General features: G+C 39.0%; 1 protein-coding gene across 5 annotated transcripts in view; it reads right to left on the reverse strand.

The window, feature by feature from the left end:
• Positions 1–14709, reverse strand: part of SH2D4A (SH2 domain containing 4A) — an 82356-nt gene that overhangs the window by 18099 nt on the left and 49548 nt on the right. For all 5 annotated transcript variants that reach the window (XM_030812285.1, XM_003256726.4, XM_030812284.1 and 2 more), the window contains 2 exons: positions 13240–13450; positions 3893–4023 (listed from right to left, as the gene is read on the reverse strand). In XM_030812285.1, coding sequence (XP_030668145.1) covers positions 3893–4023; positions 13240–13450 — 342 coding nt within the window. The remainder of the gene's footprint in view (positions 1–3892; positions 4024–13239; positions 13451–14709) is intronic.

Below are 14709 nucleotides of genomic sequence, written 5' to 3' on the forward strand. Positions count from 1 at the left end.
AAACAATACGTGTAACATGATCCCATTGAAATGTTAAACTCAATACTGTATATTTTTATTACAATATATATGTTTACAGCATATAAAATATGGATGGAAATCACAGCTTCAGAAGAGCAGTGAAGGATACAAGGAAAGGAAATGGGATTAAAAAGAAAAGCAACAAAGGGGACCTTAACTCTATATGGCAGATTTTCTTTTTTGAGATTGAGTCTTACTCTGCTCCCAGGCTGCAGTACAGTGGCGCCATCTTGGCTCACTGCCAGCTCCGCCTCCTGCGTTCAAGCAATTCTTCTGCCTCAGCCTCCCAAGTAGCTGGAACTACAGGTGCCTGCCACCACATCCAGATCATGTTTCTATTTTTAATAGAGACGGGGTTTTGCCATGTTAGCCAGGCTGGTCTCGAACTCCTGACCTCAAGTGATCTGCCTGCCTCAGCCTCTCAAAAGCACTGGGATTACAGGTATGAGCCACCATGCCCGCCCTGGCAAGTTTTATTTCTTAAGAAAAACAGATATGAAGTAAATATGGCTGTTAATATTCATTATACCTGGAGAACAGATACAACATTTGTTGTATCACTGCTGTTGTATTTTTCTTGGTACTTTAAAATATTCCATAAGAAAAATCATTTTTTAAGGAAGGGAAAAAATTAAAATTTGTATGATCTTTCATGCCTGTGGTTTTGAGGATTTCTGAGATGATTTTGCCTGATTACATTCTGAGAACTTAAATCTAGCTTCATTAAGGAGACAACTAACTAACTGCTCATCTGAATGTTGTCTATAGCACACAGACCAGCATAGTCTCTCCAAGAAAGTTGCCTCCATGGTTAATTTTATGGGTCAACTTGACTGGGCCATGGTCCCAGATACTTGGTCAAAAATTATTCTGGATGTCTCTGAGAAGGATTTTTTGGATGAGATTTGTTTTATATTTTATTATTTTGAGACAGAGTAGCACTCTGTTGCCCAGGCCTCGAGTGCAATGGCACAATCTCAGCTCACTATAACCTGTGCCTCCTGGGTTCAAGCAATTCTCCTGCCTCAGCCTCCCGAGTAGCTGGAATTACAAGTGTGCACCACCATGTCCAGCTAATTTTTGTATTTTTAGTAGAGATGGGGTTTTGCCCCATTGGTCAGGCTGGTCTCAAACTCCGGACCTCAAGTGATCCACCTGCCTTGGCCTCCCAAAGTGTTGTGATTATAGATATGAGCCACTGTGCCCAGCCTTGGATGAGATTTAAATGGGAGGACTTGGAGTAAAGCAGATTACCCTCCATAATGTGTGTGGGCTTCGTCCAGTCAGTTGAAGGCCTTACTACGTCAAAGGCTGACCTCCCCTGAGCAGGAAGGGATGCTGCCAGCAGGGGGCATTTGGATGGGAAAAGCCATTCCTCCCCGCATCTCCAGCCTTCCCTCCTACCCTGTCAGATTTGGGACTTACCAAGCGTCTGTAATCACATGAGTCAATTCGTTAAGTCATCAGCCGAAGGAAGGTGTGCAGGAAGAGCAACTGCAAGAACCCTAAGGTAGGGACAAGTGTGGTGTGTCTGAGGGACGGAAGGGAGGCCTGGAGAGGTGACCGAGGCAGGGACAGTGGTTTGAGATGGGTCTGGAGCAATAGATGGGGCAGATCAAGTAGGCATTGTGGCTCACAGGGAGGAGTTTGGAAGTTTTTCATTGTAAATCTTCAACTTACAATTGTATAAATTTATGGGATACCAAGTGATGTTATGATATATGAACCCAATGTGTGAACTAACACATCTGTCACCTGAAATACTTAGTTTTTTTCTGGTGAGAACATTAGAAATTTACTCTTTTGGCACTTTTGAAACATACAATACTCTATTAACTACATTTATCATGCTGTGAAACAGAACACTCTGTTTTCTTCTCTGCTTCCCTAACCCTCCCCACCCCCTATGTTCCTTCTCTCCATTGATAGCTCAGCCACCTTCCTCCCAGCCACAAAAGCCAGAAATCCACCAGTCTTCAATCCGTTTGTCCTCTCCTACCCACTCCCATCCTTACCTTGACCTTAATTGAGAGAAAAAGATGAAAGTATAAAATTTTGTGGAGTGAAAAATTAGGCAACCAAAATACCATCTTATGAAGGGTGATTCATGGTGGATGTGACAAAGAAAAGATGATAAACCTATAAAGGGCTACCATCCTAATATTTCAGAACAGGCTTCCCGGTGATAAACAATTCTATTTCAAAGAGATAAGATGTGATGCATATTCTCTTTACATGAAAATGTGAAACTGTATCTTCTTGAAACTGAAAATAAAGATGTATACTGACTATATGGCTATGTAATGGTTATTATACAGTTTTATTTTGCTTATGAGTCTGAAAGATGTGTATAAGTGAAAATAAATCGATAATAATCACATCTGAATAAATTATTTTACATAAAACTCAAGAGTCATATTTTTTAACCAAACCTCCAACTCGATTTTTTAGTCTCTGTCTTCCTAGCTTTCAGCCTTTCAAACAGAACTGCCTGTTAAAGTACCAGGGCTTTTAATAACAACCATCATTTTCCATTTCTTACTCCCTGCTGTTAAAAAAACTACCATTCTTATAATCAGAGATGACGGCATCTTCTGTCCAAAGACACAGAAACTACAAAATGGCTGATTTTCTCGGTGCTTATTTTAAAAAGGAAAGCAAGGCGTTATTAGACAGCTGAGACAGCCACGGCTAATGCATCATTGGCCCATGTTCTTTCAGTTCACCTTTGACACCATCATCTCTCTCTCAATGTCTTAAAAGCAGAAAGGAAGGAGGCTTGCAACCTCATCCTGGGAAGGAGAGGGGACTCCTCTTGGATGGACACTTAACAAAGTCTGAATCGCCAAAGAACACATACCTCCAAGAGAAGCCAGACAGTTCTTCTGTGACATTCTGACCACACAAGCAGCGCTTTAGGAGAAAGCCTGTCACAAATAGCTATTCCTTTTAGAAGAGTTTCCCATGATATGTGTTTGGGAGTTTCCTTTTTGTGGGCATATTTGTGTGTGAGATGATACTACTTCAAAGAAAGGTGCCTTAAACATAATGCAAACCAAGACATCCTTAGGACAAACACACTCTGGGAGGGGACTGTATTTTTGTTTTAATGCACCTTTTGTTGTCCATATAGCCGATTAGTCCAATTCAACGACGGACTTTATGGAAGTCAACTAAGGCAAGAAACCACTCACTTTTCTTGAGATCCAAGAAACAGAGGGGCCTGTGAAGTATCTGCAAGGTGGAAGAGGAGCTTGAATCAAGTTTCTTGGGTCAAATACAGAAAATGTTTACTAGCTGTTATCTGCCCAGGATCCAACCACCTATGTTACACACTCAACTACATACTGGAAAGAAGGAATCAAAACTACAGAAGTTTTCACTTACAAGACCACAAAGCTCAACTCCATAACAGATGGGGAAAATGAGGCTTAAACTGATTTCCTACAGAAAAAAATAATGATTTGTTCAAGGTTGCTCAGCCAGTGTCCTGTCCAGCACATTCCCACACCCATAACTGTGTCTGCCTCGGTGAAAGGAAGACGTGGCCATTTGATGGAAGTCACAATCAAGCACCCTAGTGGTAAGTCACCAGGAATACCTCTTTTCCCTCCCATCTGATGCATTTTATTTGTGGTGAGAAATCTGCCCCACGGTGCATACAGCGCCCATGAATGCTGACTGCTTTCTCAACAGTCATGAGAATGCAGCTTACTGAGGCATCTTTGAAAAACTGCTTTGTGAAAATAATCTGAAAGACTCTTTTTGGGCAGCACCAGTAAATGGAAGCTTTTATTCTGCCTTCCTGGTAGATTAGCATAGCTTCATCCGCCCTAAGACGAAACACCATTGAGGAAATCTCTGCACTCACCATGGAACCAGGGGGCTATGGTGTCTGAGGTTTTCTGGTAGCCCGCTCGAAGTGGTAGCTGCTCCTCTTTAAACCACCGGATGATGTCCTCTTGGGCAGAGCTGGACACTGTCCTCGCCACTCCCTGATTTCTGTTATTTATAAAAGTTTTTCAGGTTAGATTTAACTAATTTGAAAATAATGCCCTCAAAAGTCATATATATATGTGTGTGTATATATATATACACACACACATATACATGCATATATATACATGCATGTCTGTAGACACCAGAGGTGCTTTATACATCCAAATATATATACATGCAAATATATATACATATATATATACACACGTGTGTGTGTGTGTGTGTGTGTGTGTGTGTGTGTGTAGAGAGAGAATGGGAGGGAGAGAGAATTATATACATTTCAAGATCTAATTCAATGACCTCAGCTAACAGGAGGCTGGACCCCCGGCACACTACCATTATACACCTCCTCAAGGGCAGAAGAGGAAGGAATATAAATCTGTCACTTGTCCTTCCAGTCTTAAAGGGCTAGTTATGGAAATGAGCCACTGCTGTGTTAACACATAGATTTAAATTCATTTGTATAGGAATTATAAGCTCCATGAACTTCCAATTAACATCTGAGAAAATAAGCATTAAAAGGCAAAATACACTTTTACCCCAGCACATTTTCCTGGAAAGCATGTATTTACAAACAAAAGAAATCAAATGCAATAAGATAGATTTCTTTCCTAATGTTTGCATTATTTGATTTTCTCTTCTTTCTTGTTCCACTAACCTCCCTGACTTGCTTTATCCTCTTCCACTTTGATGACATTTAGTTCTGCTATACAAAAATAAAGAAATATAAAGTAAAAGGAAGAAGAGTATTTGAAGTTTGGTAAGACAAAGATACAGGCAGCAGAATCATTTTGAAATAGATTCAGTAGCAGAACTTAAGTTCTAGGATGTAAGTCAATTTCTACTACAAAGAGTAACCTTGCAATGTAATAAACAGACTTCTAAGTCCTACTCAACAGCCTACTAATTTTGAGCAGAATTCGATTTAAACACAACAACAACACCATTGCAGTCAGTGAACTGTCCTGTCTGGAGAGGCACCTGCTGGGAGACAAACATCTATCTTAGCCAGTGAGATGGGCTCTCCAGCCACTCTCCAAAAACAGATACTGAGGGGGTCCAATATCAGCTCCATCCCCTCCCACCACTGAAGCCAAGGAACTATCCATTCCCTGCAGGGATCCAGTAGGAGACACACTTGTCTGGGTCTTTAAAACAGTCTTCTGTACTGGAGTGCCTGACCAGCTTTCCCATACAGCCCCTGCACCCTCCTTGAGTTCTTCCTCAGGTCCATCAAAGACGGAGAGCTGTGTAAATCATAGAGCCGTGGGAGACTTGCAGCAAGCCTGGACTTGGAGCGCCCTCTAGTGCTGAGATGGCTGCAGTGGTCACAGGCTCAGGAAACAATTTAAGAATTCTAAGTTGGCTCAGAATTTCTGGAAGGGCCTCTGAAAGACAGGCACAAATAAAGCCAGGCTGTGGAGAGTGCAATAAAAGCCTAATCCTTAAATGTGCAGATATTGTCACACATACACAAGCATCAAGAAGATTCAAGACAATATGACCTCACCAAGTGTACAAAATAAGATACCAGAGGTGGAGCCTAAAGTCATAGAGGTGTGTGATCTCTGAAACAATTCAAAATAGCTGTTTTAAGGAAGCTCAACAAACTCCAAGAAAGAACAGAGTCAATTCAAAAATTTATCAGGGAAATTTAGCAGAAAGACTGAAGTAATTTTAAAAAATCCTGGAGCTGAAAAACGCAATGAATAAAATGAAAAATACAATAGAGGGTTTCAACAGCACACTTGATCAAATGGAAGAAAGCATTAGTGAGCCAGAAGACAGGCTATTCGAAAATACACAGAGAATAAAAAAGAAAATAATGACATGAATAAAGCTTATGGGGTCTGTGGGACGTCATCAAAAAAGTAAATATTGGAGTTATTAAAGAGGGAATTCAGGAAGACAAAGGGGTTAAAAGCTTATGCAAAGAAATAATAACAGAAAACTTTCCAAACCTGGAAAAAAAATTAATAGCCAAGCATAGGAAGGTCAAGGGTCACCAGTCAGATTCAACCTACATAGGAATAACCCAAGACATATTATAATCAAACCCTCAGAGTGCAAAGACAAACAGAGGATCCTAAAAGCAGCTAAAGAAAAGAAGCAAGTAACATGTAAGACAGATCCAATACACCTGGCAGCAGACTTCTCAGAAAAAACCTTACAGGCCAGAAAGAAGTGAGATGATACATGCTGAATACTGAAGGAAAAAACATGCAACCAAGAATACTGCACACAGCAAAGTATTCCTTCAGAAAAGGAGAGATAAAGATTTTTCCACACAAACAAAAGCTGAGGGAATTTACCACTACCAGACTTGTCCTTAAGAAATGCTAAAAAATAGTTCTTCATACATAAACAGGATGCTAACATGATTTTTGTTATAATACTATCATCATGATGTGTAAACCACTTATATCTTTAATATGAAGACTAAAAAATGAACTATCAAAAATAACTTCAATAATTTAAGATCGGTAATATGAAAATGTAAATCATCGCTCAAAAATACAAAATGCAAGGAGAGAATGGAAGTAAAGTGTACAGTTTTTTTGTTTCTTTCCTTCACAAAGTTTATAAGTCTCTAAAATAACTTGTTATAATTATAGGATATTTTTGTAAGTCTCAGGGTAACCACAAAGAAAAATCTGTAACAGATACACCAAAAATAAAAAGGAAATCTACTACTAGAGAAAAGTGCCTAACCACAAAGACTATAAGAGAAGAAAGGATCTACAGAATAACTAGAAAATAAGAAAAGAAAATAGCAATAGTAAGCCCTTACATATCAATAATTAACTTGAATATCGATGGATAAATTCTCCAATTAAAAGGCATAGAATGGTTAGATAAAAATAAAACAAGACCAAATTATATGTTGCCTGCAAGGGGCTAACGTCACCTGTAAGGACATGCATAGTCTGGAAAGGAAAGAATGGGGAAAAAAATGTTGTATGCAAATGGAAACCAAAAGACATAAAATAGACCTGAAGCTGAAAAGTGTAAGAAGAGACAAAGAAGGCCAGTATACAATGATAAAGAGTTCAATACAGCAAGAACAGTTATAAATATATACATACTCAATTAACATGGAAGCACCTACATTTACAAAGCAAATATTAATAGACCTAAATAGAAAGACTGCAATACAACAATAGTACCGGACTTCAACACCCCACTTTCAACAATGAACAGATCATACCAACAGAAAATCAACAAACCACACTCTAGAATGTACCTAACAGACAATTATAGACTATTCTAATCAACCAGATGCAGAATACACAGTATCTCAACAGCAAATAGAATACTCTCTAGGAATATGTTAGGCCATAAAACAATTCTTAAATTGTTTCAAGTTATCAAGAAATCAGTAACAGGAGGAAAACTAGAAACAAATATGTGGAAATTAAACATGCTCCTGAACAACCAATGGGTCAATAAATTTCAGAAACCAAAAATGTTCTTGAGATGAATGAAAAAGGAAACAACATACCAAATGCTATGGGATACAGCAAAAGCAGTTCTAAGGTGATGTTTATTCCAATAAACACACATATCAAAATAGTAGAAAGATCTCAAATAAGTAATTTTATTGTTGTACCACAAGAACTAGAATAACAAGAACAAACTTGATGCAACATTAGTTGAAGGAAATATAATAAAGACCAGAGCATAAATAGATAAAATAGAGACTAAAGAACCATGCAAAATATGAATGAAATGAAGAGTGGCTTTAATAAACAAAACTGACATATGTTTAGCTACTCAAAGAAAAAGAGATGAGTCAAATAAAATCAGGAGATGAAAAAGGAGACATCGCAACTGATACCACAGAAATAAAAAGATCACTATAGATTATTAAGAACAACTATATATCAATAAAATGGAAAACTTGGAAGTAAATCAAAAAATTCCTAGACACATACAACCTAACAAAATTCACTCATGAAGAAACAGAAAATTTAACAGACCAATAGTGACTAATGAGATTGAATCATTAATAAAGTGTCCTATCAAAAAAAGCCCAGGACCTGATGGATTCACTAACAAATCCTATCAGTCATTTAAAGAAATACTAATAGCAATGCTTCTCAAACTATTCCAAAAAACTGAAGTTGGAGGAATTCTTCCTAACTCAGTCTGTGAAGTCAGCATTACCTTGATATCAAAACCAGACAAAGACACAATAAAAAAAGAAATCTAGAGGCCAATATTCCTGATGATGATTAACATAGGTACAAACATCCACAACAGAATACTAGCAAACCAAATCCAACAGCACGTCAAAAACATCCTTCACCATAATCAAAGGAAATTCATCTCAGGGATGCAAGGATGGTTCAACATAAACGAATCAATGAACATGACACATCATATTAACAGAATAAACTACAAAGACCACAAGATCATCTCAACAGACACAGGTAAAGCATTTACTAAAATTCAATATCCCTTCATGATAAAACCTTTAAACACATTAGGCATAGAAGGAATGTACCTCAACCCAATACAGGTCATATATGACAAAATCACAGTTTACATGCTGACAGAGGAAAAATGGAAAGTTTTTCCTTTAAAACTTGGAACAAAACAAGAATGTCCACTTTCATCACTTTTATCCAACATAGTACTGAAAGTCCTAGTCACAGGAATGAGTCAAGAGAAAGCAGTGAAGCACATCCAAATTGGAAAAGAGGAACTCAAATTTTCTGTTTGCAGATGACCTGATCTTACATACAGAAAACCCTAAATGCTCCACTAAAATAACTCTTAGTCCTGATAAAATTCAGGGAAATTGTAGTATATAAAATAAACTTACAAAAATCAGTAGCATCTCCTTACATCAACAATGGACTAGAAAAAAAAAAAAAAAGCAATTTTATTTACAATAGCAAAATAAAACAACTAGGAATAAATTTAACCAAAGAGGTGCAATGTCTTTACAAGAAAAACTATAAAACACTAACGAAAGGAAACAAAAAAATAGACATCCCATGTCCATGGATTAGAAACATTAATAGTCAAAATGGCTGTACTACCCAAAAAGATCTGATTCAATGTAATTCCTATCAAAATACCAATGATATTTTTCACAGAAATGGAAAAAAACTTTAAAAATTTCTATGCAACCAGAAAAGACTACTATGAATTGCCAGAGCAATTTGTAGCATAAGGAACAAAGCTGGGAGGCATCACACTAAATGACTTTAAAATATACTACAAATCTATAGTAATCAAAACAGCATGGTACTGGCATAAAAACACACACATAAACAACGAAACAATAAAGAACTCAGAAATAAATCCACACATTTACAGTCAACTGATTTTCAACAAAAGCACCAAGAACACCTACTGGAGAAAGTATAGTCTCTTCAATAAATGGTACTGAGAAAACTAGATAGTGACATATATAAGAATGAAACTACCTACTCTCACTATGTGCAAAAATCAACTCAAAATGGATTAAAGACTTGAATATATGAGACCATGAAGCTACCAGAAGAAAATATTGGGGAAACACTTCAGGACATCAGTCTGAGCAAGGATTTTTATTTTTAATTTGTTCATAGAGATGAATGTCTCCCTATGTTGCTCAGGCCTGTCTCGAACACCTGGCCTCAAGCAATCCTCCCACCCCGGCCTCCCAAAGTGCTGGGATTATAGGTATGAGCCACCACACCTAGCCCCAGATTTTTAAAAAGTAACACCTCAAAAGCACAGGCAACCAAAGAAAAATAGACAAATGGGATTATATCAAGCTAAAAAAAGATTCTGCTGCAGCAAAGGAAACAATCAACAGAGTAAAGAGACAAGTTACAGAAAGGGTGAAAATATTCATAAACTATGTATCTGACAAAGCATCAATATAGGAACTCAAACTCAATAGCAAAAAAAAAAACAAATAATCCAAATAAGAAAAAAACCTCAATAGGCATTTCTCAAAAGAAGACATATGAATGACCAACAGGTGTATGAAAAACATGCTCAATACCACTAATCAGGGAAATGCACATCAAAACCACAAGATCACCTTGCCCAGTTTTGTATTTTTGATTATCAAAAAGACAAACAAAAAACAAATGCTGGTGAGAATCCAGAGAAAGGAGATCTCTCATAGCCTGCTGGTAGGAATATAAATTAGTATACCGTTATAGAAAACCGTATGAAGTTTCTCAAACAAATGAAAAGTAGAACAAAAGCTCCAACAATCCCACTACTGGGTCTATGTTAAAAGGAAATGAAATCAGTATGTCAAAGAGACATTTGCACTCCCATGTTTATTGCAGCACTATTCACAATAGCCAAGATATGGTATCGACCTAGGTGTCCAACAATGAAAGAATCAAGAAAATGTGGTATATATACACAATGGAATATTATTCAGACCTAAAAAGTATAATATGCTGTCATTTGCAATAAAAAAAAATGCTGGTGAGAATCTGGAGAAAGGAGAACTCTCATTGCCTGATGGTAGGAATATAAATTAGCATACCATTATAAACAACAGTATGAAGTTTCTCAAAAAAATTAAAGAGAACAAAAGATCCATAAAAAGAATAATATCCTGTCATTTGCAACAAAATGGATGAACCTAGAGGACATTATTTTAAGTGAAATAAGCCAAACACAGAAGGACAAACACTGCATGACCTCACTCTTATGTGGAATCAAAAAGGTTGATCTTTTTTGTTGTTGATACAGAGTCTCACTGTCATCTAGGCTGGAGTGCAGTGGCACGATCTCGGCTCACGACAGCCTTCGCCTCCTGGGTTCAAGTGATTCTCCTGCCTCAGCCTCCAGTGTAGCTGGGATTACAGGTGCACGCCACACCAGGCTAATTTTTGTATTTTTAGTAAATACGGGGTTTCACCATGTTGGTCAGGCTGGTCTCGAACTCCTGACCTCATGATCCACCCACCTTGGCCTCCCAAAGTGCTGGGATTGCAGGCATAAGCCACCACACCCGGCCAGGTTAATCTTACAGAAGAATGGAACAGTGGTTAGCAGAGGCTGGGGAGAGTAGGGGGATGGTAAATGGGGAGAGGTTGGTCAACTGGCGCAAAGTTACAGTGAGACAGCAGAAATAAGTTCTGCTGCTCTACTGCACAGCAGGGTAACCACAGTCAACAGTAATGTACTACATACTTCAAAACAGCCAAAAGATTGGATTTTGAATGTTCTCACCACAAAGAAATGACAAGTGTTTGAGGTGATTCATATGTGAGTTATCCTGATTTGATCATTACACAATGTATATATGTATCAAAACATCACACTGCATCCCATAAACACATACAATTATTGTGTGTCAATTAAAAACAAAATACAATTTATGAAACACAATCACCACAATCAAGTTTGGATGAACTACTAGAATTTATTGTAATTAACCAACTTATGGTTCTTTACGCTTTTTATAACGTGCTTCTGAGTTACGTGTGACATACTGTCAGATATACATATATACATGTACATATGCATATATATGTATATATTATCTCTAATGACTTTCAGAGCCTTTTGGAGAAAATATCCTGTAATATTTGACTTCTCTGGGAGGCAGACACTGCACACATATGAAGTTATATTATACATTCTCTTACTAGCTTCCAAATTAGGCTCTTTTTGGGGAAGTCCTTGGAGATCGAGCAAAACTCCACAGACGCTTTATTAGCCGATCTCTGTCTTTTCCTGGGGTGGTTCCAAGGTGACCTCTGCCATCCCTGTGTCAAGTCTCAGCACTAAAACCATCCAGTCTGACTCACAAAAAGCACTTCATGCAGCATCGTCAGTTGGAAAAAATGAGCTAACTGAGCACAACTAAAAATAGGAATTGCCCTTTTTTTAAAGACCACCTTCATTGCTGTCAATCAAATATACTGTTCTTCAAAATGCTCTGGGACAGGGACATCTACAAGTCATTTCCATGCTACCCTTGGAAGAGACGGAGAACAGGAGTTAGGTGCAAAAACATCCCTGCTGAGGCTCTGTCGCCACCGTGCACACAGACAAGCTCCAGCGCTCAGAGGGCCCGTGTGCACCTTTATCAGCTGTTCACACAATTAAGGAGACTCCTGTTTCCTGACTACATTTCTTGCTTTGTTGTCGGTAAGAAAAGAATGATTACCCAAAGCATCACTTTGGAGATCATGGTCTTTACTGTAATTATTTCCACTTACTCCACTGAGTTCCATGTTGGTCCCCACTTCCCGAAATGGAACTTTCCAGTAGAGTAAGTAGAAATAACTATAGCAAAGAAAAACATCCGCCTTTGTGTTTCCCCTGAGGTCATCATTCCTGTTTAAAGAAAACCTTGAAGATAACAACAACTCCAAACAGGAGGAGAGTCTTATTTTTCCTTTCTCCATAATCTTAGAGAAGTATTTCAAGTTATTTTTAGTTTTTATTTCAGAAGGCAAGGCTTTAGACAATTCTGTTTCTTTCAATCAATATTTGATTTTAATACTTCTTTCTAAATACTAGGATGTTAAAAATAAGATCAATAACCAGAAATAAAATTTATAATCAGCAAGCATAAGGGATGGGGGTTTCTTTAATAGCATCATTGCACTTTTCTGCAGAGTTTTTCCAGAACAAATGGTTCTTCCTAATTCTTCCACAGCCTAGCAGGCAATGGTATCTCCACCACCAAATAGACAATTCATTTAAAAAAGGAGACTTTCCAGATTCTTAGAAGATGAACTCGGCTATGTATCCCTGAATGAGAATTACCATCAAACCTTTAATCCTTGGCAGTGAAAATGTAATCCCACTGATCACACTAAAGTCAGCAAACCTTTGGGTTCCTACTTTGATAATCTCTGACTAAGGGTGATCTTGGGCATCAGTGAAACCCCACTTGTTTCCTCTTCTCCCCTCACTGGCTCACCGGCTGCCTCTGGGGTGGGGAGGGAAAGGGGAGAGTGGGGTAGGGACATGGGAAGTTCTCTCACTCCATGCAGAGCTTTACTATTTCACTGGGTATACTAAGTATAACAGCTATGCACATATGACAGCTAAGAAGGGGAGGAATGCCTGACCAGATCACCCAGGAAGAAGGCTTAGACATAAGCCTGAGCTACTTACACAGGCTGCCAGTTGGCCCTCCACACCCCATGGCAGCTCACACAATTCCCCTTTAATTTCAACGCTTATTCAAAGCCCATTGCAATGTTTATGCATAAACCCATCTGTGTGGCTTCTTACCTTAGAGGTTTTTGAGGATATGCCCCTGGGTTTAGGAACTGAGGCTTGGGTGGAAGGGGAGGTCTTTTTGGTTTCTGCGGAACACGCAAGGGGCTTTGCAGCCTCTCACCGCCTCTTCCTTTCTGGGCCGCGAGGGATAACCTCTTGTAGTCTTCCCGTGCTTGTTTAGCCAAGGAGCGTCTCTTCTCATCAGCTGCTTTGGATTTTCGCACTAAAAAAACAACGGGGTGGGAGAAAACCCTCATCAGGCCACAGAGCAGGTGAGAAGGCTCAGCATTGCACGACGGGCAGCAGCGCAGGTTCTCAGCAGTTTCTTATCTGCTTATAATAAGGAACAATCATTATCAACACCTATGATCCAGGCCATTAGGGCTTGCCCAGCATTTGCTGCATGATTCCTCTCTTCATACAGGACTAGGGGTTTTCTGAGAGGGAGAGAAAAGGAAGAGGAGGAAGAAGGGATGAGAGAGAAGTAGAGAAAGTGTGCAAGAATTTCCTGCAGTTGGCAAGACCAAGTGAGTGTCCCCCACCTGAGCATGGGTTCAAGCTGGCAGGGGTGCTGAGTAATAAGAGGCAATCGTCACGTCCTGCATAGACTCATGTTCTGATGCAGTGTGCCTGACTCACTAGCAAACATCAGGACTACTCAGTGGCACGGGGGTCTGCATAGGGTGAAGGAGCAGAAAGCAGGAAAAAATGAGAATCAGCCCGACAGACAAAAAATTAAAGGGATGCTTAACCACAGGCAATTGTAGAACACATTAGTACACGAAAAAGTACCCCAAGCCTGCCTTTTAATATTACAGTCACTAGTCACTTAATGAGAGGAATACATCCTGAGAAATGCATCATGAGGCAACTGTAACACAAGAGTATTTGTGTATGTAAATACCCCCAACATAAGGCAGGGCACAGTGGCTCATACCTGTAATCCCCGCACTTTGGGAGGCCAAGGTCGGTGGGTCACCTGAGGTCAGGAGTTTGCGACTAGCCTGGCCAACATGGTGAAACCCCAACTCTACTACAAATGCAAAAAATTAGCTGGGCGTGGTGGCAGGCGCCTGTAATCCTAGCTACTGGGGAGGCTGAGGCGGGAGAATCCCTTGAAACCAGGAGGCGGAGGTTGCAGTGAGCTGAGATCACACCATTGCACTCCAGCCTGGGTGACAAGAGCGAAACTCCATCTCAAAAAAAAATAAAAATAATAAATATCCCCAACATAGCAAAGGTATAGTAAAAATATGGTATAGAGGACAAAAAAATAAAGTGCCTCTACATAAGGCACTTACCATGAATGGAGCTTGCAGGATTGGAAGTTGCTCTGGGATAAGTCAGTGAGTGAGTGCTCCGTGAATGTTAAGATCTAGGACATTACTACACACTGATGTTGACTTTATAAACACTTTACACTCAGGTGCTACATTTATAAAATTTATTTTAAAAATGTATGCAACCCATTATTTTGGGGTT

Source organism: Nomascus leucogenys, chromosome 4, assembly GCF_006542625.1.
Source record: "Nomascus leucogenys isolate Asia chromosome 4, Asia_NLE_v1, whole genome shotgun sequence".
Classification (NCBI taxonomy): Eukaryota; Metazoa; Chordata; class Mammalia; order Primates; family Hylobatidae; genus Nomascus; species Nomascus leucogenys.